This window comes from Hypanus sabinus, chromosome 10 (genome assembly GCF_030144855.1).
Source record: "Hypanus sabinus isolate sHypSab1 chromosome 10, sHypSab1.hap1, whole genome shotgun sequence".
Classification (NCBI taxonomy): domain Eukaryota; kingdom Metazoa; phylum Chordata; class Chondrichthyes; order Myliobatiformes; family Dasyatidae; genus Hypanus; species Hypanus sabinus.
In genome coordinates this window covers 148427198-148454592 of record NC_082715.1, presented here as the reverse complement: position 1 = coordinate 148454592, position 27395 = coordinate 148427198, and the positions used below count along the sequence as shown (strand labels likewise).

The following is a 27395-nucleotide window of genomic DNA, read 5'->3' as shown; positions in this document are numbered from 1 at the left end:
CCTTTTCCATTGAGAGTAGGGGAGATCCAAACAAGAGGACATGAGTTGAGACTTAGGGGTTAAAGTTTAAGAGTAACATGAGGGGGAATTTCTTTACTCAGAGAGTGGTAGCTGTGTGGAATGAGCTTTCAGCAGAAGTGGTAGAGGCAGGTTCGGTATTGTCATTTATGGCAAAATTGGATAGGTATATGGACAGGAAAGGAATGGAGGGTTATAGCCTGAGTGCGGGTCAGTGGGATTAGGTAAGCGTTCGGCATGGACTAGAAGGGCCAAGATGGCCTGTTTCCGTGCTGTAATTGTTATATGGTTATATGGTTAAATTGACAAATACAATGCAGAACATTCTGACTCCCTATAATTCATTAACAAACTGATCCATACTGATGCAACAAATTCAGAATGCAATTTTAGTTATGCAGGAAAATACCTTAGCACCTTAATTACTTATATTAAGGTATACCTTATATTACCTTATATTAAGGTATACCTTAATATATACCTTAATTACCTCCTGCACGATCTGTTGCTGCTTTTGTGACTATGATGTAAATACTACTCACAATCGGCTTTAGATGATAAAAGCAGAATCAAGTCAAATTTACAGACATTATTAACCAGCATTGATACTGAAAGGTGTTTTTGGCATTTTATATTGTTATATAACCTTGAGGCTCATTTATGGTCAAAATTTAATGGCAGAATTTACACTTCACTTAAGTAATTTTTCTGTAGATTTTTGCCACTTTGGTACAATTTTGAGGCTTTACTTATCAAGCAACAATCAAGCAATTTTTACAGAAACACAAAAATAAGAGACATCACATGATGCAGAACAACCCACCGACTTGTAGGTAAGTTCTTTTTAAGTATTTATTTTGGAATTTTCTTCCTGACTAAACCTCAGCCTCATTGCTGCTGTCCTCAACTGTATGCCCAACATACCACCACAAGGCAGCGTTCTGATGAAGATTTAACTGTTTTCCTTTACAGGGTGCTGCCTGTTCTGCTGTATTTTCCAGCATGTTCTGCCTTTGTTACAGATTTTCAGCATGCGTGTTTTTTTATTTATATCTAATACAGCTCAATCTTGTTTCTGAAGCTCCTTATCACATGCTTACACTCAAATCACATGATTGTGTGCATCGTCCTCAATTATCAGTACTTTATTTCCTACAGTCTTATGCTGATGTCCAATAATTTCACACCCCTTTTACAAATCCATTCTTCCCACTTCACTCAAACCAGTCACCTTATTACAACCTCATCATCCGTATTCTAAACAACTTTCTCCACTAACTGCATTACTGAGTTGTCAGCAGCAAGATCTCTAAAAAAGGGGCCCACTCAGCCACACACAATATTAGGTTTGTTCTTGATAAGACAAACTTCGCCTGGGTAAAACAAACACACCTTTTATTTACAGTAAAATGGCTTCAGCTCCACACGAGCATGTGCGCCAGCTCATGGCTTCAGCTTGGTGTGAGCATGTGGAACCAGCTCCACAACATCACTTCCGATTCTGGGTGAACCGCCCACGTTACTCACTGGAACCTTAAGTTCTTTATTACATACATACATAATAACACATCTTCCCCTTTTAAAGAAAAAACAAACACAATACTATTCCCTCAAAAATCTGGAATAAACAATAATGCTTTCCAGCAAAAATATTCACATTAACTTCAACTGTTTTGAGCAACTACAGTCCTTTTTCGTCTCTCAATCAGTTTCTGAGGTTGTTTGATGATCCTTTTTGGTCTGCTAATTGTCTCCACAGATGTATTGTTTTTACTTGATGTGTTAATATTAAGTATCCTGAGAACTCTGATCATGATCATTTATTTCACGTCCTTCTGTTAAGATCCCATCTGTTTGTCTCTATTCTTGTTCTTGCTATGTAACCATAGTTTGCTCCATGTGCCTCATAATGGAGCCCTGGACTACATCCATGCAATCAGTGAGTGTTTGCACCAGTTCCAACTGATTCAACTCAATTTAAAGAGCTCCTTCTGTTGGCTGTGTATCATAGATAGCAATTTCTTCTCACAAACAAGAGAAAACCTGCAGATGCTAGAAATCCACACAACACACACAAAATGCTGGAGGAACAGCAGGCCAGGCAGCATCCAGAGAAAAGAGTACAGTCGGCATTTCAGGCTGAGGCCCTTTATCAGTCTTAATGAAGGGTCTTGGCTGAAATGTCAACTCTACTTTTTTCCATAGATGCTGCCTGGCCTGTTGAGTTCCTCCGGCATTTTGTGTGTGTTGCTAGCAACTCCTCCTGTTGATTTGTGTTGAACTAGTGCTGTTGTTCTGACCTTGGGTATTGTGTGGTCTCCCCATCTTTCCTTTTTATATTTCCTCTTCAACCTTGGAGAGGATCATGGGGATATTTTTGATTTCCAGTCTTTAACTGGAAGTCAATCAATGACATATTTTGAACCAAAGCTGCAAGGTGTGGAAGTACAGCTGGTGACTTCTTCACCATGATATCTCTGTTCAGTACTGGTATCATGACTGTCATGCTGGTGTAACTGCTACAATGTCTATGGAAGTGGAGTTCTAGTGCTTCACCTGTATAACCTCCCTTGAGTGCTCATGGATGCTGTTACAAGTTTCTCAAGTTACATCAGGTAAGCAACTGAACCCCTCAAAGACATCTGTGTACCTTTCATGCATGGTGTGGTCACCTTTGGTTTGTCAAGCCACTAGGAAAACTCCACCAGGTTAAGCTTTTCACATGCACTCAGACCCAATATTGGCTACACTCGCTTTTCTACAATTACTAGCTGTGTCTTTAGGTGCTGTCCCTTTTACTGGAATGTTCTCTCCAGTACAGCCTGTGACTTTTAACTCCACTGGTTAAATCTTGCTCTTAACTTTGACAGTCTTGTAATCATCCGTGGGCTCTGGTGTCAAGCGTGAATAGAATTACTGTTTCATTCCCTGTCACCGCAACAATACATTCTGTCTTACCAGCACCTGCAGTATGTACAGAATCCACAAAGACCTTCTCCATTTCCTCAGCTACCATGTGCACCTTTCTCTTGGTAGCCCCAGCTTTGCAGCACTTCGCAAAATGATTCTTTTCCCCACAATTATTGCAGAACTTTCCATATGCAGAACACGTCTTTGGGATGTGCCTTCCTCCACATTTGCTGCATTTACTGTTTGAGCCTACTTCTTTGCTATGCAGTTGCTTTGGGATACACCTCTGTTTTCATAGCATGTACTTTTCTTTCTGCCTAGCATAGCACCTTAGCTTGTGTTTGTGTGGACTCTATTGCACACATCCACAGCCTTTTCCAGTATTCAGTCTTTTTCATGGAGCAATCTTTCTCTGGGCCCATTATCTGAAGTTCTACAAACTATTTGATCTCTAACTAGTGAGTTTCTCAAATGTCCAAACTCACAGGACTTACTCAGTGAGTGAAGCTCAGCTAAGTATTGGTCAAAGCTAACACCTTGTTTCTGGCCACAGGAAAATAACATATCTTTCAAACATGATGTTTTTACTTGGGACAAAATACTCCTCAAATTTTGTCATCAGAGTGTCCAATGTAGAGTCATCAATTTGAAAGCTGTTGTAGATGTCCGAAGCATCTTCACCAATCATGTGTAGAAAGAGAGATACTTTCAATTTTTCCTCTGCCCTTCTGGCTCTGCTCACCACTAAGTAAATATTGAATTGCTGTTTGGACCTGCACCCATTGCAATTTGCCTATCATCAGGATAGGTCAAGGGCAGATGCCACACGGCTTTAGACCACCTGGACAACACAGGATGTCAGGATGCTGTTCATCGACTATAGCTCGGCATTTAATATCTTCATTTCCACAAACCTGATTGAGAAGTTGCAGATCCTAGGCCTCTGTACCTCTCTCTGCAAATGGATCCTCAACTTCCTAATCGGAAGACCACAATCTGTGCAGATTGGTGATAACATAGCCTCCTCGCTGACGATCAACATTGGTGCAACTCAGGAGTGTGTTTAGCCCACTGCTCTACTCTCTACATACACACTGTGTGGCTAGGCATTGCTCAAATACCATCTATAAATTTGCTGACTATATAACCATTGTTAGTAGAATCTCAGGTGGTGACAAAAGGGCAAACTGGAGTGAGATATGCCAACTAGTGGAGTGGTGCCACAGCAACAGCCTGGCACTCAACATCAGTAAAATGAGAGAGCTGATTGTGGACTTCAGGAAGGGTAAGATGAAGAAACACATATCAATCCTCATATCATATCATATCATGATCGACTGGTCGATCTTTGAGACTTTCCTAGTATATCCCCAAAAAAAAAGAAAAAGAAACATACAAATATTGTTGAGAGATTATTTCCAGGTTGAGGGGTTTTAGTTCCGTTCTTTCTGCACAGTGCGCATGTGTGTAGCTCCCCCGCACTACACAGTGTACTTCAGTGGTCCCCAACCACTGGAGGAAACAATATGATTTGGCAAAATGAAACAATATGAGTCAGCTGCACCTTTCCTCATTCCCTGTCACACCCCAGCATGAGGACCTCCAGCCCTGACCTTGTCCTCTCACCCCACCCATGACCAGCCGCACCTGGCCAAGGTGTCTGTCGGTGGGCGGGTGGGAGGCTGCAGTTCAGGTCTGGAGGCTGTCTAATGAGGCAATGAAGCACTCAAAACTGCTTTGGAACTGATGCACCATCGATAACTCACTCTGAAATGTAAAGGCGAAATATCGGCTTTTATTGACTGGAAGAAGGAACAAGCAGTGGTTGACCACCATAATACATCCTGGAGACTGAGAGGACAGGCTCAGGCCTCAATCGCCTTTATTCAGGGGTCTGTGGGAGAAGCCACAGGAGCAGTCAGCAGGGGGCGTGTCCAGACAGGTATATGTAGTTCACCACAGGTACCTTGAGTCCAAGCACCCTGCACTTAAAGACAAATCCGTTGAGTTTTCTCAGTGGAAAAAATGTGAGGAAGTGGGACAGAAGCAACTGCTGAGAGCCATGTAAACCAAATTGCGGAATAGACTGGACATAAGGAACCTGCTTCGAGTATCGCTGTATTCCAGTCGTGTCTAACACCGCCCACCCACCCCCCCCCCCCCCCGTCCCCCGTCGGCTGGTACGCAAGAATATTATCAATATTAAACCGGGCCGCAGTGCAAAAAAGGGTGGGTACCCCTGGTGTTTATACATTATTTCTACTTCCGGGTTGTGGGGATTTATTTCCGGTCTTTTCTGCCCCAGTGCGCATGCATGTAACTAATCGATTTGGGGTTGATCTTGCCTTTCACTAAACTCCTTGGCTGCTGGAGTTCCTTAATAATGGACGCTGCCTTTCTGAGACACTGCTCTTTGAAGGTGTCCTGGGTACTGTGTAGGCTAATACCCAAGATGGAGCTGACTAGATTTACAACCTTCTACAGCTTTTTTTGATCCTGTGCAGTGCCCCCCCCCCCCACCAAACCAGACAGTGATGCAGCCTGTCAGAATGCTCTCCAGGGTACATCTATAGAAGTTTTTGAGTGTATTTGCTGACATGCCAAATCTCTTCAAACTCCTAATGAAGTATAGCTGCTGTCTTGCCTTCTTTATAGCATCGATATGTTGGGAACAGGTTGATCCTCAGAGATCTTGACACCAAGGATTCAATATGCATATACTGTAATTGATTTACTTATTTTTTTTCTCTTCTATATTATATATTGCATTCAAGTGCTGCTGCGAAGTTAACAAATTTCACATCACATGCAGGTGATAATAAACCTGATTCTGAAGCATTTCCCATTATTAGTAAGTTGCTGGTAAACTGCATAGGTGCAGGAGGAATTAGGTTATCCATTTTGGGCTCTCACCTGAATCTCTCGCTGAATTCAAAGAAAAAACAGCAGCTGCAGGACACAACGTGCTCTCTGGCCCAGCAGCTTTTCTATTGGAACCAAGCGTCTCTTTCTTAATCACTCATAGTACATTTACTCTCTGTATTTAATCATCATGCCAACTTCTGACACCATGTTATTTTGTACTTCATAAAAGACAATTTAGTGTGGGTTGAACTAACACATTTTATTTACAGTTTGACTTTCCCAATACAAAATTATACACTTAGTCACCACTTTGTTAGATACACCTGTGCACTAGCTGATTAATACAAATATTTAATTATCCAATCATGTGGCAGCCATCAATGCAAAAAAGCATGCAGACGTGGTAAAGAGGTCAGTTGTTGATCATAGATCATAGATCAAATATCAGAATGTGAAAGATATGTGATCTTAGTGACTGACTGTGGAATGATTGTTGGTGCTAGAAGGAATGGTCTAAGTATCTCAGAAACTGATGATCTCCTGGGATATTCATGCACAAGTTTCTTAAGTTTACAAGAATGGTGCAAAAAACAAAAACATAATCTGAGAGGCAGTTCTGTGCATGACAATGCCTTGTTAATGAGAGAAGTCAAAGAGTAGCCAGGTTAGTTCAAGCTGACAGAGAGGTGACTGACTCAAATAACCATGTGTTACAATAGTAGTGCGCTGAAGAGCATCTCAGAAAATAAACAACATGTTATAGCTTGAATTGGATGGGTTACAGAGCAGAAGACCATGAACATACACTCAGTGGCCACTTAATTTGGTATAGGAGATACCTAATAGTGTCATGGTCCGGTCCGGAGCCTGATTTCCGAGTCTTGATCCGGTCCGCAGACTCTGGGTCTTGCAGCCATCCCTCCTGTCACCCTTAAGCCAATTAGGATCCTCTTGGCTTAAGGAGGCACACCTGTTGCCTAGTCAGTTGGCAGGTGTTTATAAGGGGTCCTGGGACAGTTGGGGGGTTGTCATGTTAGCATTGATCCTGCTACTCTGCCTAGTTAACCTTTTTTTTTTGACCTGGTTGTCCTGTTTCTGTGCTCTGACCTGTGTGTCATGTTTGTCCAGCCTGTGCTGTTTGCCTAGTCTTGTTCTGTTCCTCTTGGCTTGGAGACCCCACTGCTCACCTATTAGTTCTGCCAGTCTGTTCCCATTGGCACCCTGGACCTAGTTCCCTTTTGTTCCCTTGCCTCTGTTGGGTAAGCAGGCTGGACTGCTGTTGCCTGGTGGGGGGTATACTGTCCCTTTCCTACCCCTCTCCTCTGAAGGGTTGTGCCCTGCACCTGCCCAGGGTTCTGTGTCTTGCCCAGGCCTCTGTATTCCTGCCTGGGAGGTGGCCCTGCCCAGGAGTGTACAGGCTGCCCAGGGGGCTCTCCTCCTAGCACCCCTTGTCCCTCAGACCCATCCGCTAGCCTTGACAAGACCCTGCCTTGCCATGAACTCCAGGACCCTGCCTCGCCTGCCTGAACCCCAGTGTTACCCCTGCACGCCACGTTCCCCTTGGATGCCATGGTCTCCCCATCTTGTTCTATCTTTTAGTTATTCCTGTCCTGCCCCTAGTACTTCAGTGCCTGCGTCCTGCACTCAGGTCCATTCCATGTCCTCCTGTGACAAATAGTGTGGCCACTGAGTGTATGTGTATTGGACTCTAAACTTCTCTAAATATTCAAATCACAACTGAACATGAAATGAATGTAAATATTTTATCTTAATACTTACACAATTTCAATCTTTGCTAAGAAATTTAAAATGGAATTGGTTATTAATGTCACGTGTGCTGAAGTACAGTGAAAAACTTGTCTTGCATGCTGTTTATACAGATCAATTCATTACAAAGTGCATTGAGATAGTACAAGATAAAACATCACAAAATGCAGAGTAAACTGTAACAGCAACAGAGAAAGTGCAGTGCACATAGATAATAAGGTGCAAGATCATAATGAGGACAAGATTTCATTTTATCATACTAGGAAACTATTCAATATTCTTATAACAATCAGGTAGAATTGTGCTTGTTCCTTGCTGTCAATGCTTTCAGGCTTTTGTACCTACTGCTTGATGGGAGAGGGGAGAAGAGCGAATGTCCTAGGTCAGTGAGTTCTTTAATTATTAGCTGCTTTATGGAAGCATTGTATAGCATAGACAGATTCCATGAAGAGGAGGCTGGTTTCCATGATATGCTGAGCTGTATTCACAATTCCCTGCGCTTCTTGCACTCAGTGGCAGAGTAGTTGTCATACCAAGCTGTGATGTGTCCAAATGAGTGCATTCTATGGTGCATCAATAAAAATCGGTAAGTGTTGCTGAGGACATGCCAGATTTCTTTAGCCTCCTGAGGAACAGGAGGCATTGGTAATCCTTTGCGGCTGTGACATTTGTGTGGTTGGACATGGTGATGTTCACTCCTAGGAACTTGAAGCTCTCAGCCTCTGGATCATTGAAGTAGAAAATAGTGTGTGCATTGCTCCCCTATTTGAAGTAAATGACCTGCTCTTTTTGTATGCTGACATTGGGAATATTGTCATGACACCATATCAAACTTTCCATCTCCTTCCTGCACTCAGATTCATCATAATTTGAAATACAGCCCACTATCATCTGCAAACTTGTTGATGGAGTTGGTGCACAATCTTGTCTTGCAGTCATGAGTCTGTAGTGAATAGAGCAGCGGGCTGAGGGTGCAGCTTTGTGGGGCACCAGTGTTGAGCATAATCGGGGTGGTGGTATTGTTGCCTATCCTCACTGATTACAGTCTGTTGGTCAGAAAGTCAAGGATCCAGTTGCAAAGGGAGGTGTTAAGTCTCAGGTTTGGGTGTTTGGAGATGAGTTTTCTTAGAATTACAGTGGAGCTATAGTCAATAAACAATAATTTAATGTATATGTAGATTCTGGATAAGGCTATGAATAATGCAGCAGAAACTATAACCTGTCTTTACATAATACAGTACCATTAATATAATTAAACATCACAAGCACTTTCATTGTGTTACCAAATAGAAAGTGATATCAAGCACAAAGTAGTAAGCAAGGTGACCAACAAATTCATCCCAAAGGACAGTGGAGATTAAAGATTGGACAACATTTAGAAAATAGATTCTGGAATTAATAGCCAATAAACTACAGTAATATAAATTTCCCTTGCAGAATTCTCCAGTTCACTCTCAAGTGAGAGGTGTGGCCAAGAAAGGATTTAAAATTAAAGATGAGATGCTATTAAGTGACAGCAAGATTTCTGTAAATGTAATTGGTGAATTAAGTGTTTTTTCTTCCTGCTAGCAGTGCAGTTTTTCCACAGCTATCAATCATTTTACCAATTTTAATTTCAGATTTATTTTTATAAATTTAATTTACTGAATTGAATTTGAAATTATATCCCTTGATTTTTGACTCAAGCCCCAGACTGGTGGTCTAGGAAGAGAACAATAGCTGTCTTTCCTATTAATTAGAAATTTAATAACATTACTTGAAAAGCAGTTTATATTAATATGATAAAAAAATCTAAAATGTATCTAATAGTTTGAAATACTGCAGATAATTTAAAATATTTAATAATAATGTCACTTAATATAATGTCACTAAATATAATATTATGGATTTTATATGCATAATGTGAAATTAGTTGCATTGTATCAATGCAATCTGATGTAAATCAATTCACTGGTAGAGACAATTGTGTTACAGAAGAAATAGTTATCAGTCCACAGAAACATTTTCATATTTTGACTTTCACTGACTGAGAAAAGGTTCTTGTTTACCTCCTAAGAAGCTCTGCCTGATGTTGTTAAGAAGTTAATTAAAAGTCTCAGCAGGGGAAATCTGCGCAAGCAAAGTGGTATATAAAAACTTACAAAATGAATAAATGCTACAGTATACATAGTGAAGATTTTCCAAACAACACTTACTATTAAGCTTCAGTATAAGGAAATAATGCAAAATGTTTCTGTTATTATTCTATTACTAAAATACAGATATATATATTTCAGTAATTTTAATGAAATTATATTTTCTATTGTCAAATTAGATGAATTAATACAACAATGTAATTATTTAGTACCAAAATATTGAATTCTCAGGTAATTTGCATTCAACAGCTTGAATTGCAGCAAATTGAACTGTAAAAGATGACAATCTTATTTTACACTTATAGAACTTAAAGATACCATTTTTAACCATTTTTCATAAGTTAAAATTCTTGATCAGTCTCATTGTTTTAGACATGTGTAAGAACATTCTAGTCATAATTCATGTCTAGTGATGATGAAGGATAGTGCTAAGTGACCTTTCAACTTCAAAGACTTTTCACAAATCAGATACATCAAAACTTGTTACATTAGCAGAAATTCTCCTTAAAATATGGAATAATAGGGAGAATGAGTAGAGGGCATACAGAGCCAGATATAGTTTGAAGAGCAAATTACAGGAGGAAAAGGGCACTGAGAAGCAGTCAATATTTGTTCATGTTGTGGGGACATGTTGTTAGCCATCTGCACTTCTGAAAACATAGTGAGATACAGCAAATATACACCCTTTGGCCCACTGAGTCCATTCTGGAAATCAGCTACTCTTTTACACTGATCCTATGTTAATTTCAATTTTTCTCTTGACATATCATCAACTCCCCCAGATTTTACCACACACACTCACACCAAAGGAAATTTACAGTGGTCAATTAACTTACTAACCAGCACATCTTGGACAAAGACATCTTCACTGAAATCTGCCAGATATACCAGCCTCAGCTCTCAGCTCAGAACTTATTATTGCTGGACTCTGAACGCTGCTTTGAATATTGTACTCCCTGTCCTCAGTACAATCTGAGCTATCATGATAGCAAGCTGAAAGTGCATATCAGCAGCCCGAGCTTCCACATAGAACTCAGATTTTGAGTGGTTGCTAATTATGCTGCAATGGAAGCTGCAACACAGCTCCTCTATTATGGTTGTGTCTATAGTTAAAAAAATGTAGGCTCCAAGTTCTGGGTATACTTTGTGCCATGTTGATACCAGGCTCTACTATAAAACATAGGTTTTCTCCCTGGGTAGACTGCTCTTCTCAGTTTACCTGGCATTGTAGAGATGATCATGGAGTGGGGAAGCATATAAAGCTCATCAGGCTATAGAGACAGGATAGGAACATAGGGCATAAAGTGAGCTGAGCAGGTGCTGGATATAGGTGGGAGTTTAGCATTAGTCAGATGAGCAATCACGTGTGACAGTTAAATGGACAGATAATTGGTTTTCTGAGTTGGGTGTTCTCATGTAAACAGGAACTAGGAGCTGCAGTGGACAATTCGGGATTATGGTCACTAAGGCAGTCAATCAGGAACAAGGACTGAATGGAACAGTAACCAGACATTGTCACCTGTACTATATTGCACCTGCCTCAACTGAAGTGTTTGTGCTCAGTGTCTTGCCACATGTAGATCTTCTATCTCTACTACCCTCAAAAATAAATATGGCATGCTTGCTTAAGTATCTTAGTAGAACTTTGCTGTATCCAGTGCTTTGTAGCTGTTGTTTAAAGTAAATCACATAGACCAAAAGAGTGGTTCTTGTGATGGCCAGAAACTCAGGATTTGAGGTCCTGAGGTGTGGGGCAGCACAGCTGTACAGTACAAGTATTGCTGCCTCACAAAGTCAGAAACACAGGTGCAATCCTGACCTTGGCTGCTGGCTGTATGGAGTTTGCATGTTACCCCTGTTGGTTTCCTCCAGGTGTTCCAGTTTCCACCTACATCACAGAGCCATGAAAAATATGGTTGGTTCTTTAGCTATAAATTGCCCTCCAGTGTAGGTGAGCGAAATCTGGAAAGCATTCATGGGAGTGTCGTGAGAATAAAATGGGATTAATGCAAGACTAATAGGTTGACAGTCACCTCAGATTCAGTAGATTGAAGTGTCTCTTTTCGTGCTGTATCACTCTATGAAGCTAAGATGAGTCACCTATTTAGCACCTTTGGCTGAACAAGATCATAAGTACTTTTGTCATGCTTTTACCACTCACATGCTGGACCTTGCCATTGAGGACGTAAGAGCTCTAGGAGATTCATCCTCCTACTAGTTGTTTAATTGTCCACCACCATTCAAAACCATACTTGATAGCATTCATTTTTATTGCATTTTGTATATCAGAAACTGTGAAACAACAAAAATTGGCAATTAATTTGCTGTGGCATTATGTAAGGAAGTATTCTTGGTTAATTTAATGTGTATGACAACCAAAATACAACAGTTACTATAAACCTGAAAATGTTGCAAATACTCAGCAAGTCAGGAAGTACCCACAGAAAGCGTAGCACATTTAATGGCTTAGATTTTCCTGAGAAATATTATCAATAAGTAACTGTAAAGTTTGGCAGTTCAAGACAAATGTATTCAGTCCCAAATTTTTAATGAATTTTCACATGTAATTTCCCAAATGCACTGACATTTGGAATTCTCAAAGACTCCTGCAGCAGGGGTTAGACGTGGCACAGTTTAATAACTACTTATTTCAATGGAGAGAAATGGTTGTGAGAGGAAAGAGAGAAGTTTCTATTCACTTACATTTATTTGATTGAAATTAACTTATTTTAAGTATTCATAGTATTTTAGGTACATAGTATATATTTTTATCTTTAAATATTAATAGATTTGTAATTTTATTAGTGTTAAAAAATTACTTAAGATTTTTTGTGAATGATGACAATTTCTTCAGGATCTTTGACAGGGCCTAACCTATTTTCACAGCAACTCAGTGTGATTTTTGATAGGAAGATCTGATGCACTGATTGGTTTGTAGCTGGTGCTTTTGTTCAGGATATTGCTGCTGAAAGCTCATTTCTGGGTAGATGAAGATCTTGTGGGTAGGACAGTGATGAGCATGAGTGGCTTTCTGCTCCCAGGAAATGCAAGGCCATTGTTTCAGGTCCATGACCTCTCTTCGAAGTTCATTAAAATAAAAAGGTCATCGACCTGAAATGTTAACATCTATTTTTTCCTCCACAGATGCTGCCTGGTCAACTCAGTGTTTCCAACATTTTCTGTGTTTATTATGGAATTCTAAACTGTTTGGATAACACTCTGGGCATGATTTTCTCTGGATACTTGAGGAATACCAAAGAACATCTGACATGGACAAGGTGGGGTCTTGTGCCTCCTTTCTAATTTAGCCTGTTTTTAGCACAAGACACCACCATGGTAAGGAATTAAAGCTACAGTAGAAATGTCCACCCTGAGGACAGTGAACAATTTGTCTGCTGACACTCATTAAAGAGGCTTCAGTCTGCATTGTGGCCAAGCACTGCAATAAGAGATCTCTTTTAACATCAACCAAGTGGCAAAAAAAATAGTTTTTCTTGCATAATTCATATATATATCCATGCTTAATTAACACTTTATACTTGCCTGCTGAGATTGAATGGTTTAAATACTGAGATTTTCTGGGACCTTTGTCCCTCATGGTTTAGTAGAACAACGGAAAGAGGAGGGAGTGAGTGGGTAGAACAAAATAAGCTGCAAAAGGACAGATAGGAAGAGGGGTTAAAGCAACAAGCGCTTTCATCGAAAATAACACTTCCACATGATCCAGAAACAGTTCAAAAGGAGAGCAGAGGGAAGCAAGGTCATATGGAAAGAAAATTCATACTTGGAATGGTTACACAATGATTGCTTTACTGGGCTAGTGAACCAAAGGTGTGAAACAATGATCACAGATGTGCTTGAATCCCAGCCTGGCATCTGGAAGTTACACTTATCTGTCTATATAATCTAGAATAAAAAACAAAGACCAGTAATGATCAATATGAAACTGCCAGATTTTCTGAAAAGCCTATCTTACCCCAACCCTGATACATTTAGTTTTTTCCCCCTCCCCCTTTTTTTTCTCTCTCTGCCCATCACGCTGTCTGCTCTCCATCTCCCTCTGGTGCTCCCCTCCCCCTTTCTTTCTCCCTAGGCTTCCCATTCCATGATCCTTTCCCTTCTCCAGCTCTATATCCCTTTTGCCAATCACCTTTCCAGCTCTTAGCTTCATCCCTCCCCCTCCTGTCTTCTCTTATCATTTCGGATCTCCCCCTCCCCCTCCTACTTTCAAATCTCTTACTATCTTTCCTTTCAGTTAGTCCTGATGAAGGGTCTTGGCCCGAAACATCAACAGTGCTTCTCCCTATAGATACTGCCTGGCCTGCTGTGTTCCACTAGCATTTTGTGTGTGTTGGTCTTATTCATTACTACTTTTTTTGAGATGGAAGAAGGTCTTTATGACTATGTATTAAGGCAATGGAGAGTACTGGTATACTGGTTAGTCACTGAAACCATGTTAATGTTTGTGAGTCAAATCAATGCATTAATTAAACATTTGAATCAAGAACAAGTTTCTCACCAATATCCAATTTAGCTTCCATTTATTATTATTGATTCGTAAACAGTCTCTCAACAAATTGAACAATCTACTATTCTCCAGCATGAGTGGGAAGAAAAAGCTCCAAATGGAAGGGAAGTAGTTATCTGATATTGCATTTTCCATTTATAGTTCATGGCCACAAAGTTGACTATTAATTTCTTGGGTAAGACGAGAATAAATTCAGCATAAACCTGAGCATTAGTATTAAGGCTAGTATTAGTATTATATATCCAAATTCAGCATATAAAGTAAATGATTAAACACTACCATTTGGTTACAATAATAATATCTTACATTCATTAGAACTTTCTATATAATTTAACAGTTCAAAGTACATTTATTATCAAAGTATATATACTGTATACAACCTTGAGATTAATCTTCTTGCAGGCAGCCACAAAACAAAGAACCACAATAGAACCCATTAAAGAACACCACACACCAAACTCCACACGTCAAACACCCAAACAGAACAAATTGTGCAAACAGTAAAAAGGTAAACAAATAATACACAGAACATGAACCGCAGAGTCCCTGAATTGGAGTCCACAGCCACGGAGACAGTTCAGTGCTGAAGCAAGTGAAACCAGTCCAGGAGTCCGATGGTTGCAGCCCACAGCCACAGAGACAGTTCGGCGCCGAGGTCGAGTGCCAACAGTTGCAGGCCACAGCTGCAGTCAGTTCAGTGCTGAAGTGAGTAAATCTCGCAGAGTAGTGAGCTGAACACTGCTTTGCCTTTGCCGTTGGCTTTAATGCCTTGATCAAATTGTGTGAATAGTGAAAGAAAGTAAACAAAAACACACAGAACATGAAATGCAGAGTCCCTGAAAGTGAATCTGCATCTGTGGAGCCTGTTCAATGCTGAGGCAAATGAAGCCTGTCCAGGGCAAAGGACGAACCAGTATTCAGCTCACTACTCCATGAGGTTTATTCACTTCAGCACTGAACTGAATGCAGCTCTGGCTTGCAACCATCAGCATTTGCCTCAGCACTGAGGCAAATGAAGCCTGTCCAGGAGCCCATGTCTACAGGGCAACAACTACCCCTGAACCTGGCAGTGTGGGACCCAAGACTCCTGCAATCTGCTGCCCAATGGTGGTCACAAGAAGAGAGAGAGAGATGAGTCAAACATAGGCAAACAGCACTGAATACCTGTTAATTCTCTGCTCTCATTCTCAATGATTTTAATCTTGCTTGACACTTTAATTGACACAGAGTAATGGAGCTAACCATGGGTTCATCATCCACCATCTGGCCTCAGTGCAGCATTCACCCCCAGTGATGGCCACCCCAACCATACCTAAACTCTTGAGAGTCTCCATCACTGAACCCCAAAGACATTGCAAAAGTGTTGGATCATTTAGTTTGGTTCAAAAGAACATCTTTAAAATGGATGTTGCAGACTGCAGATGACAGTGATCACAGTTCAGAAGTATATCTGCTAAAGTATCTAGTAGTTTTGTGAGCTGTCTACAAAATGTCGCTGTTGGTCACTGGTACCATCTTGCTGTGAAATAAACAAACACTCTTCCTCAATCACTGATTTCTAGCCTAATTACACAAATAAGTGAGGATCCCAGCACCAACTATTCCATGCCCTGACTCCCCAACATTCATGATTCGTAGCTTCCAAACACATACCATGATCTCTGCTCCATTCCTCCTAAGCTACATTTAAAACCTCAGTGTCATTATCGACCACCTTCTGCCCTTCCCCATGCTCCAACAAAGTATGATCTGAACTGTGAACCAAATCACTGAAACAAATACCATTTATAACTTCAAGAGACTTATAAGTATGAGAGGAAAGGGGATGTGGCATATGGTGAATAAATGGTGAATATTTTTTCTGCTTTTCAAAATTGTTTGCAATATTCATTAGCATAATCCCTAATAAATTGATTTTGCTGTTATTAATTTGTGCCATATAAATCCTTTCTTGTGCATACATAAAATATGTCATTACAGTGATATGACATCTGAGCTATGTGAAAGCTGCATAAGGCGCACATTCAACAAGCTGTTCAAGCCAAAAGGTGTCAATTCATAAATCTGTTCAAACCACTCATGTCAGCTGCATTTAGAAGTCACTATTATTATACATGCAGTAAGAAGAAATTAAAAGGTTAGGTTTGTTTTGCTTGGAGTGGACAAAGCTATAATAGAAATGTTCAAAACTTTAAACAGGACGGATAGGGAAAATGGTTTCCAGTGCCAGAAAAACCAGTAACTAAAGAACTTGGAAAAGGAACTAGATGCAGGATAACTTTTTTAAATATCTACATTCAAAATTGATTAACTCACTATAATGTAAGAAAACAAGATGAACAGTTTACAACAACATGGTTCCACATGTCTCAGATATGCATTTTGAAAATGTGATTCTTTGTATATCAGCTGAGATAATGCCAGATAATTACTTCATGATCTTGACCTGAAATCATGCATGCACAGTCAATATTGTGCAATGAATAGTGATTAGGAGCAGCTAAAAGAACCTTCACCATTTTAGATCCTTTTTATATGATTTTCATTAAATAACTTTAATAATTAAAAAATCCATAAGAAATGTTAATATGTTAATGGTTAGTGGGATTTTACACTTTTGTTAAAATGGCTTTCCAAATTCTGGATGTTTAGGGAGTTGCCAGCCGTAATTATGAAGTAGACTAGATTCATTCCAAGTCCACGTACTCTGATATACTACTGCCTTAGCTTTAATAATTTTGCTCAGCAAAGACCTGAAGTCAACCTTGGCTCCAGTTTATACTAGCTCAATTACATAAAATCACAAAAAATTGGCAAAGGAAAATTTTAATTCATTTTACACGAATTTTATGCCTTGCATTTTAGACAAATCACTAAAACATATTAATAAAACTATAACTCTTGTTTAAATACTACTGATTGGTTAAACAACAGGAATATCAGTTGGCAATAAGAGGGATCATTTATAATTAATACATTTCAGCCACACCTCAATAGTCTGTGTCCAGCATTTACTGATGGATAATAAGAAGTTTCAAATATCATGTTCTTAAACACATTACGATGATAAAAATGGAGATAATGTGATCCCTTCAGGGGATTTATAACAATAAATTATCCATAATTATTGTTCTACGTGAACACCAACAAGCATACACATTTCCCAATTACTCTCATCTACATCTCTAATATATCAAAAAATGGGTTCCTGAGATTATTGACACTAAATCAAGCAAACTTCATAGTATCTCCTAAAATTACACAATCTCTGGTAATCAATCACCAATTTGGATAAACTAATGTGTGTTTTTAACCTAAATCATATTATTCCCCTTTAAATAGATAGTTATGATAATAATTATTTCTTCATCTGGGTACACTTGAAACTTGGCAATTCACATGGGTCACATTTTGTATTTGTAGAGTAATAAATTCCTTGGTTCTGAGACAAAGAGTAAAGATTTCACTAGTTCCTAACTTTAATTCTCAGAAACCATCAATTCTCTTATATGATTAGACTTTCTTTTGCAAAAAGGAAAAAACACAATATTTGAGGCAGCATCCTGAACCTTTCATTGAAGCGGCAGTGGCTGAAAAATCCATGGGAGTCAGAAGTCAGGAAAAGAGTGTGATACTTTCATTCAACAATATCCATCCATCAGGGCGGTATGATTAAAAATTAAAAAGATTAAAGATTAGCTTTATTTGTTACATGTACATTGAAACATATGGTGAAATGCATTGTTTCTATCAAATCAAATTGTCAAAGATTGTGCTGGGCAGCCCACAAGTGTTGCTATCCTTCTGGCACCAGGATAACATGCCCATAACACCTAAACCACACACTTTTGGAATGTGGAGGGAAACCCACACCGTCACGGGGAGAATGTACAATCTCCTTACAGACAGCGGTGGGAACTGAACTCCAAGCTTACAACTAGCACTGTAATAGCATTATATTAACTGCTACATACTGTCCTGCCCCCTCCCAGAAAGGTAATAACTATTAACACCATAAAATGAAAGAGGCATGCAAACACCTAGCATTGACCCTAAGGAAGTTTCTCTCACAGCTGACCATAAATTGATTGAGTTAAAGTGCTTGTGATCTATGGAAATCTCCAGATCCTGAAGGAAGCTTTAAGTAAAAGAAGATGGGCTGAAACTTGGGGAAACCAGTAATGCTGACAAATCCACAAGTTCACTTTATTTCCTACAGCTTAACACATCAGTGAACTTAGCAATACAGTAAAGAGGGGCAAACTGTAAGATATGGCATAGATCACAATAAGCTAGCTGTACAGTTTAATAGCTACCTTGACCTTAACTTGTTCAGCAGTCAGATAAGGGTATGACTCTATAGTTGAGACTACAGAACATTGTAGGTTTGTGTGACAACTATCTTAGTTAACTGCCATCTACAGCAGGGTTTCACAACCTTTTTTTATGCCATGGAGTCTTACCATTAATTGAGGAGTCCTTGGACCCTAGGACTCTACAGAAATGTGGATACTTGGAGTGCTCAAGGTAGGACTCAGGTTCTGAGGGGTAAGGTCTTAGGATACTACCTTTTAAATGCTTCCTCCCTTAGATTTAGTGTAAGTGTGTTGCCCTTAAGGGATTTATTTAGTTCATTACATTTTCGCTTTAGTAATTTGTTTGTAATTATTTTCTAGTTAAAGTTACGGTTGTTGAAAGTAAATTCATTGTCTGTGATGTATCGCGGCATGCGATGACATCATGCCCGGTTTCGCCGTGTCTTGTGGGAAAATACTGGTTTGGAGAAACGGGAAGGAGGGGGGGCTTGTGTGTGCAGGATCAGCACAAGAAAAATTTCATTCTATGCACTAAGAAACATCTTAGAAGCAACGCCTTTTCACCATAAGTTAATGTGCAAGAGTGAACAGTAAACAGTTAATCTTACTGCAATCGTGCCTTCATTGACAACAGTTTACCTCAGTGTTTAGTTCAGAGTTCCTACACCTACATGAGAATACTACAGTGAAAAGGCGGCATTACCGGGTGTTTCAACAAATGGTATGATGGCCACGCGATCAAGCATCAAGTCATTGCCATCCAGCGCCAGGAACAGTAGGGCATCAGCAAATAAGGCTGCCCACGCAAGAGCTAAAGCAGAAACTGCCAAGGTGTGAGCATCATACGCTGAACAGGAAGCAAAACTGAAAATGGAAAAGACTGCCAGAGAAGCCGAAAACCAGTTGGAAAAGGTAAGGATAGAAACAGAGTTAGAAGTGCTGGCACTACTCCAAGAAGCCAATGCTGCCAGGGCAGAAGCAGAAATATTAGAAAGCGCTGAAGAAATGCATGTTCTAGATGAAGTAAAATCTACTTCAGAAAGGACCAGATCGGAACGCATTAGCGACTACATCCAGTCTCAAATGGACCTGAAGATTCGTTCTTCTTCTCCATACCTATTTGCTAACGTCCCACTTCATGAGGAGTCAAAGAGAAACCCAATTGCATCGCATCCATCTGAGGAAGACAATTTACGCTTGCAAACTTGCAGTGAACTCAAGAATGAAAGGGCTGACGACAAATACTTCTCGACACCAGACTTAAAAGATTTGGCAAGAGAAGAGGCAAAGGCTGGAGTCAGAACAGCAAATCCCATAACCAATGTACACCCTCCCTCAGTCATATGCCCGCCGACATATTCCCCCCGCCAGGGTGCCACTTGCAGTTGAACCCATGGCACAGTACTTAGCATGACGAGATCTCGTCACTTCAGGACTATACCAGTTTGACGATAAGCCTGAAAGTTACCATGCATGGTACTCCTCATTCGCCAATACAACCAGCGGAGTCCAGCTCAAAGCAACCCAAGAGTTGGATCTTATGACAAAATGGCTGGGGAAAGAATCATGCTAACAGGTGAGATGCATACGTTCAGTGTACATCAACAACCCCAAGCTAGCCTTACGCAAAGCATGGTAGAGACTTCAGGAGTGCTAAAAAACGGCACTATTTCAACAGCTGGAAAATTTTCCTCGGTTGTCAGCCAAGGACCACACTAAATCAAGAGAACTCAGAGATTTACTCATGGAGATTGAAGGCGCTAAAGAAGACAGCTATTTAACTGGCCTGTCATATCTAGACACTTCATACGGAATTAGACCAATCGTGGACAAACTTCCATTTGGGCTGCAGGAAAGGTGGGTGTCTGTTGGCTCAGAGTACAAGGAAGAGAACGGTGGTCGATTTCCTCCCTTTAAGTATTTCACCAGGTTTGTGTGCAAGGAGGTGAAGAAGCAAAACGACCCTAGCTTCATGAGTCAAGGTTGCAGTACAATTCAGACCAAGCTAGTCAAATCCACTTCGAATAGTTTTAACATCAATAAACCTGTCTTGGTGTGTAAAACTGAAGTCTCCACAACTAACAATGATCCTAGCAAGAATTGTCCATTACACAACAAACCCCACCCCCTCAAAAAATGCAGGATGTTTAGAAAAAAACCCTTTGACGAGAGAATGGCCCTTCTCAAGGAGAAAAAAATGTTTTAAATGCTGTTCCTCTACCTCTCACCTCAGTAGAGAATGTACGTTCCCCATGAAGTGCTTAGAATGTAACAGCACTAATCACAATGGGGCCACGCATCCCGGCCTGTTACCGCAAACTGAAAAAGCTCCTTTACCCTCACAAGAGGACGGTGGGGAGGGAGAAGATTGCCCCAAGACAACTGCTGTCAGCTCAAGCTGCACAGAAGTTTGCGGTCAGGGTCAGTCAAGCCGTTCTTGCTCAAAGATCTGCCTCACTAAGGTATACCCTAAGGGAGCCAAAGACAAGGCCATCAAAGTCTACGTAATTCTGGACGACCAGAGCAATCGCTCACTAGTCAGACCAGAGTTCTTCAACTTGTTCAACGTAGAGAGTATTCAGTTCCCATACTAACTTAGAACTTGCTCAGGCAGCGTAGAAACATATGGCAGGAAGGCAGAAGGCTTCCAGCTTGAGTCGCTGGATGGTAAAGTTGTCATCTGTCTTCCTCTGCTCTTAGAGTGCAATGTAATTTTAAATAACCGCACCGAGATTCTGACGCCAAGCGCAGTGCTACACTGGCCGCATCTCCACGACATTGCCAAGCACATCCCATATCTGGATCCAAAAGCAGAAATACTCCTGCTACTCAGAAGAGATGTTCTCCAGGTGCACAAGGTCAGGCAGCAGGTCAATGGACCACACGATGCCCCTTCTGCCCAACGCCTGGATCTGGGCTGGATGGTGATAGGAGAGGTGTACCTTGGCAATGTACACAAACCTACAGTTAAGACACTCAAGACCAATGTGCTAGAGAGTGGCCACCATTCAATTTTTCGACCCTGCACAAGCTTCATGTGTATCAAGGAAGCACGACAAGGCTTTAACAAGAGAAGTAAAGTAACCAAGAAGGCACTGAGACAGTCAGTCTTCACTCAAACTGAGCATGATAATAAACTTGCTCCACCAGTGGGAAAAACTCAAATGAGTGAGACATTTGGGTTGATCGAACCCGAAAGAGACTCGGAAATTCGGCCGCAAATACAAACCGGAGTTACCTACCTAGAAGAATCAATACGTAACACCAAACACTTTCAGCAGTTCTCCACTTTGAATTCCTTAGCGAGAGGATTTGTGTTCCTCATTCACAAGGCCAGATCCCACAAACACTCATCCCGAAATAGTAAATGCAAGGGATGGCACAAATGTAACTTACTTCGCACTGCGGACGAATTGGCCCAGGCAAAGGACATCATCCTTAAAGTAACTCAAAGAGCAGCTTTTGCAAGGGAGTTTTCAGCCCTCCAAGCTAATAAACCAATACCAAAAGACAGCCCTTTGAGGAAACTCAATCTGATCCTGAAGAACGATCTCATTTGCATTGGAGGCCAGCTAATACACTCAGTTGCAGAAAAGAGCCCAGTAATCCTGCCCAAAGACAGTCATGTGTCCTTACTGCTCACGCACATCACCATGAACAAGTAAGGCATCAGGGCTGTCACCTGACAGAGGGAGCAATCAGGACAGCATCTTGGGAGGCAAAACACTTATCAATTCAGTACTCCACAGATGTGTAACCTGCAGGAAACTGCAAGGGAAGCTGGAAGTTCAATGTATGATGGAACTCCCACCAGAACGCCTCAATGCCTGCCCTCCTTTTACATATGTGAGACTCGATATATTGGTCCCTGGACTATCATCACTAGACGCACCAGAGGAGGACAAGCAGAGAGCAAATGGTGGGCCATCATGTTCAGCTGCATGAGTTCGAGAGCGGTGCACATTGAGGTCATCGAATCTTTGGATACATCCAGCTGCATTAACGCTCTCAGGCGCTTCTTTGCACTAATAGGCCCTGCAAAACAGTTAAGATCTGATTGCTGCTCCAACTTTGTTGGAGCATCTAAGGAGCACGGGATGGACAAAACGGTGAAAAGGTACCTCACTGAACAGGGATGCAACTGGGAATTCAACACACCACACACCTCTCACAAGGGAGGCTCATGGGAGCAGATGATTGTTATCGCCAGAAGAATTCTTGATTCAATGTTTCTGCAGCAACACGAAATACTGTGCACACTAATGGCAGAGGTCACAGCCATTATTAATGTGCGACCACTCCTACCTGTGTCTTCCACCCAGAAAGCTCCTTCATACACTCGCCATCAATGCTCCTTATGCAGAAGGCAGGAGTTCTCCTACCACCTGGGGACTTCTCCGATAAGAATTTGTACACAAAGCAATGGAGACAGGTTCAGGCTCTCGCAAGTCAGTTCTGGTCCCGTTGGAGACATGAATATCTACCTTTGTTGCAACATAGATAAAAGCGGACAGAACCTCGCAGGAATCTTCAAGTTGGAGATTTAGTCCTGCTCAGGGACAAGCAGATCGCCCACAACTGCTGGCCAATGGCCAGAATCACTGCCACATTCCCTGGTAGGGATGGACATGTCAGGAAGGTTGAGTTGAAAACTTCTGACCAAGGTGATGTGAAAACTTACCAAAGGCCAGTTGCAGAAGTCGTTCTACTTCTACCTAAAGACTGATTTAGAGACTGAAGTTTTGTATCATGTTCATAGTGATCTTACAAAGGTCAGGCGGGGAGTGTGTTGCCCTGAAGGCATTTGTTTAGTTTATTACATTTCCACTTTAGTAATTCATTTGTAATTATTTTCTAGTTAAAGTTACAGTTGTTGAAAGTAAATTCATTGTCTGTGATGTATCGTGGTATGTGATGAATGTCACACCTGGTTTTGCCGTGTCTTGTGGGAAAATACCGGTTTGGAGAAACGGGAAGGAGGGGGGCTTGTGTGTGCAGGATCAGCGCGAGAAAAGTTTCATTCTATGCACTAAGAAACATCATAGAAGCAACAGCTTTTCACCATACGTTAATGTGGAAGAGTGAACAGTAACCGGTTAATCTTACTGTGATCATGCCTTCATTGACTACAGTTTACCTCGGAATTTAGCTCAGAGTTCCTACACCTGTACAAGAACACTACAGTAAGTCTTGATTTCTTCACCACTTGCAATCCCATTCTGTCTCACTGCTGCATCAGTGGAAGCATCACATATAGGTAAGAGCTTCCAAATTATGAAATTCCATTGAAGTTCATTACAAACATCTAAAGTTTGTAAGACTCAGTGTACTTTAGAATGACCCACAGCTTCCAGTGTGCCCTGCAGCAGAATCCATAGGTTGCAAATGACAATATGAGTATCCTTTTAAATAACACAGTTGGAGAACCATCATTGTTCTTAAAATCTTGTTAGTTTGTGAGCAACTAATGACAGTTCAGTTTGGAAAATCATGAAATTTCACCTAGCAACACTAGAAAAACAGTATCATTTTATGCTATTGTGACATTATTAAATACAGGTCCAATGCCAGAAACAAGTCATCCATACATGCGCAGCTCATGTTGGAGAGGTTTTCTGCAGCGAACCAAAATCTACGAATAGTTATTTGCACACTTCACCTCATGCATTACATTTGCATGACCCTGAAATAAATAATGCTGTTTTAACTCATGTGTTACTAAACAATTGTTCAAGATCAATTCATGGATAATTCATGGTGAAAGAGTTGCGAAGCACTTCACTATTTATTCCAGACAAGTTCTTGTAGCTAGATTCTGAATCTCATTTATAGCGTTTGCTAGGTGAAACTGGGTGAGAAATGTTGACATAGAGTGATAAATGTTGCAAGGAAAATGTATTCCTCACCACCCCACACCCAGTCATATTATAGGGTAAAAGGGTCAAAACAGGCAGGTCACACACTGTTGAATATTTTTGGCAATTAAATTTCTGCTACTATTACCTTTTCTATAATATGGACAGTGCTTTGAAGTGTTTGCAGGATGTGGACTTTCCTGGTATGACCAGTATTATTATTTAACGCTAAATATCACTGAGAAAGTGGTGGCGAAGCATGTTCTCGAATCACCTCAATCCTTTTGGTGATTGGTTCACACTGTAGCCACAGTTGGGGATGTTGTCAATAAAGCAGGCTACTTTCACAGGATTGTGTGGAGAGCTGCATAGTATTTAAACATGTTGAGTCATCAGCTTACATCTTTCCCATATTAATATCTTATTCAACCCCTTCTATGGTGAAAAGAGTCATTGATGAAGGTTGGATGACTGAGGAGACTTCCCTGAATAACTTATGTATTGATGCCTTGAGATATTTGATCCCTAAAACAAGAATCAATCTTCTTCATCTTCTGTACATCAGATAATTACAAAGATTGGAATTTTTTGACCAATTTCTTCAGTTTTACCAGGGCTCCTTCATTCCGTATTCAGTCAAATACTGATGTCATGTCAAAAGCAATTGCTCTGTCCTCACTTTTGAATTCTGCTTTTTTATCACATTTGGATCAAAACTATTATTAAGTTTGGTGCCCACTAGTCTTGGTAAATCCAAACTAAATATCCAGGATTTCAAAACTAAATGCTAGAAAGTCAGTGACACAATCCATCACTTTGCTCATCATTTTCTGGACAGGAATTAACTAGCAACCTTCCATATTGTTGGGTAGATGCCAGTGTTGCAATTGTAATGGAAAAATTTGACTAAAACTATAGATAGTGCTGGAACACAACTCTTGAGTGCTATAACTGGTAGCTTGCCTGATTCCATTGCCTTGAATGTGTCCAATGCTCGGTCATTTCTTGATATTGGTTTACAAGAGATTAAATTGTGAAGATTGTAGTGCAGCCTGAAGTGGTGTAAAATAACAACTTAAGTGACTGTAGTGTAGAAGAATACAAGAATGTTAAGAGCAGAAGAATGTGGCAGCACTACCAGGAAGGGAGTGTGAATGAGTGATTGGTTCAGGAGTCTCATAGTGGGGAAAAAGCTCTTCTTCAGTTTGAACATCCTGGCTATAACTACTTCCCAGAAGGTACTTAAAAAAGGGGGAATGGCCTGGGGTGGCAAGCATCCTTATCGATACTATTATCACACCTGAAACAACACAACCTGAAAATATACTGAATGGAAGGAAGTAACAGGTTTATGATGGACTGGGCTATGGTTACCACTCTGAAGGTTCAGTCAATAAAGAGCAGTGTGGTTACTATGCCAGGCTAAGATGCAGTACTTAACATAACATATCTGTGGAAGTTCAAGAGAATCATCATAGTCTTGCCAAACCTCAGTTTCCTAAGAAAGTGAATACGCTGATGTACTTTCTTGATCATCACATCAATATGAAGGAAACAGATAAGGTTGCTGGTTATATATGTGTATATCTCAATCATTTGAAGTAAATCTAAATGGTTTAATACCATTTAAATGCTAGAAATTTTAGGTGGATCATCAACACTTTCAGCAGAGGTTTCAGATTTTGGTACTAATGTGCTAGTTCCCATAGTATACTGAATGAGAATGTTCCTGAAACCTCCCCACCACTACTTATGACAAATGTGACAAGAACACATAGCTTTGACCTGATCTATTGTTGTGAGATCACTTATCGCTTTTCTTGTTTAGCTTGCATATAATCTTTTGTTGCAATGTCTCTAAATTAGCACCTCATTCTTAGGTACACCCAACACTACTATCAACATGCCGTTTTATCTCCAGGCTTGACTGCATGTTTAGACCATGGGGTTAGATTATGATAGAATACAATTCCCCTGCTATTGATGATCAGCAGTACCCCATAGGTATCAAGTTTTAAGTTTCCAGATCTTTTCTGAGTTTATCCTGTTTAACATAGTTGTGTCACACAACACGATGGAGAGTTTCCTCAATGTAACAAGCAACTGCTCAATAATTTCTCCTATTAATACTGTCACAGAAATATGTACCTAAAACAGTAGATTGGCAACAAGAAGACCATGTAGATATGAGTCTTGCAATGGTTTACTCACAACCTGTCACAGATCCCAACTAGCAACTATGGCTTTCAGGATTTAGCCATCTAAGTCCCGATGATGCATCAAGCTGCTTCAGGTGGTAGGCAAATCCTCAACCCAGGGTACGTTTATGCACTGACTTAACTCAATGCCCCTTCTATGGTGTACAACATAGACAATTGATGTGGTACTGATTCATAATCTTGAGATACTGTAAGTGATGCACTTAAATGCTACCTTCTTATGAGCCTTCATGGGGTGCAAAGTCAATACTGTGGACGCTGAGGACTACTTAATTAGTTCTTATATTTCACTGTTCCGTCACCTCTGGCAAACTTACCCTGCCAGTGGGACAGCTGTGGGTTTAGAACCACTGAATGGTCAGACAGATAAAGATGGTAGATTTCCATCCCTGAAGAACATTAGTAATTTAGATGTTTTAACAACCTAATAATTTCAGAGTCACCAAAAAGAAGACTAACTTTTAAAATTTGTATTACTTGATCAATGAATGGGATATATTCCTGGAAATCATTTTGTTTAGTAGGAAGCTGCGAAAATGCTCAATGGGTGTTTTACTATAATGTCTTCATGTGCTCAAAGAGTAGCATACTGTTTGTTACAGCAAAAAGTACCTTCAAAACTCCGAACAATCAATGACAAGAATCACATGCATTCATAAATCAATACATTACTGTACTTAACTAAATTTAAATTCAACAGTTGCCATAAACAGGATTTCAACAGTGAGTTGTTAGTTCAGGTCTCTGGATTAATAAAACAGTATTTAATTATACAACATAAT

General features: G+C 40.4%; 2 protein-coding genes across 3 annotated transcripts in view; one reads left to right on the top strand and one right to left on the bottom strand.

Annotated features, from left to right (window-relative positions):
• The window catches only part of rsph14 (radial spoke head 14 homolog), a 728187-nt gene that overhangs the window by 622463 nt on the left and 78329 nt on the right, over window positions 1–27395 (bottom strand). The gene's annotated exons all lie outside the window — the stretch shown is intronic.
• gnaz (guanine nucleotide binding protein (G protein), alpha z polypeptide) overlaps window positions 1–27395 on the top strand; it is a 260905-nt gene that overhangs the window by 224638 nt on the left and 8872 nt on the right. The window contains exon 3 of one of the 2 annotated variants that reach the window (XM_059983228.1): window positions 12840–12973. The exons of the other annotated variant lie outside the window; for it this stretch is intronic. Within the exon in view, the coding sequence (XP_059839211.1) occupies window positions 12840–12973 (134 nt within the window). The remainder of the gene's footprint in view (window positions 1–12839; window positions 12974–27395) is intronic. 2 annotated transcript variants of the gene reach the window in all.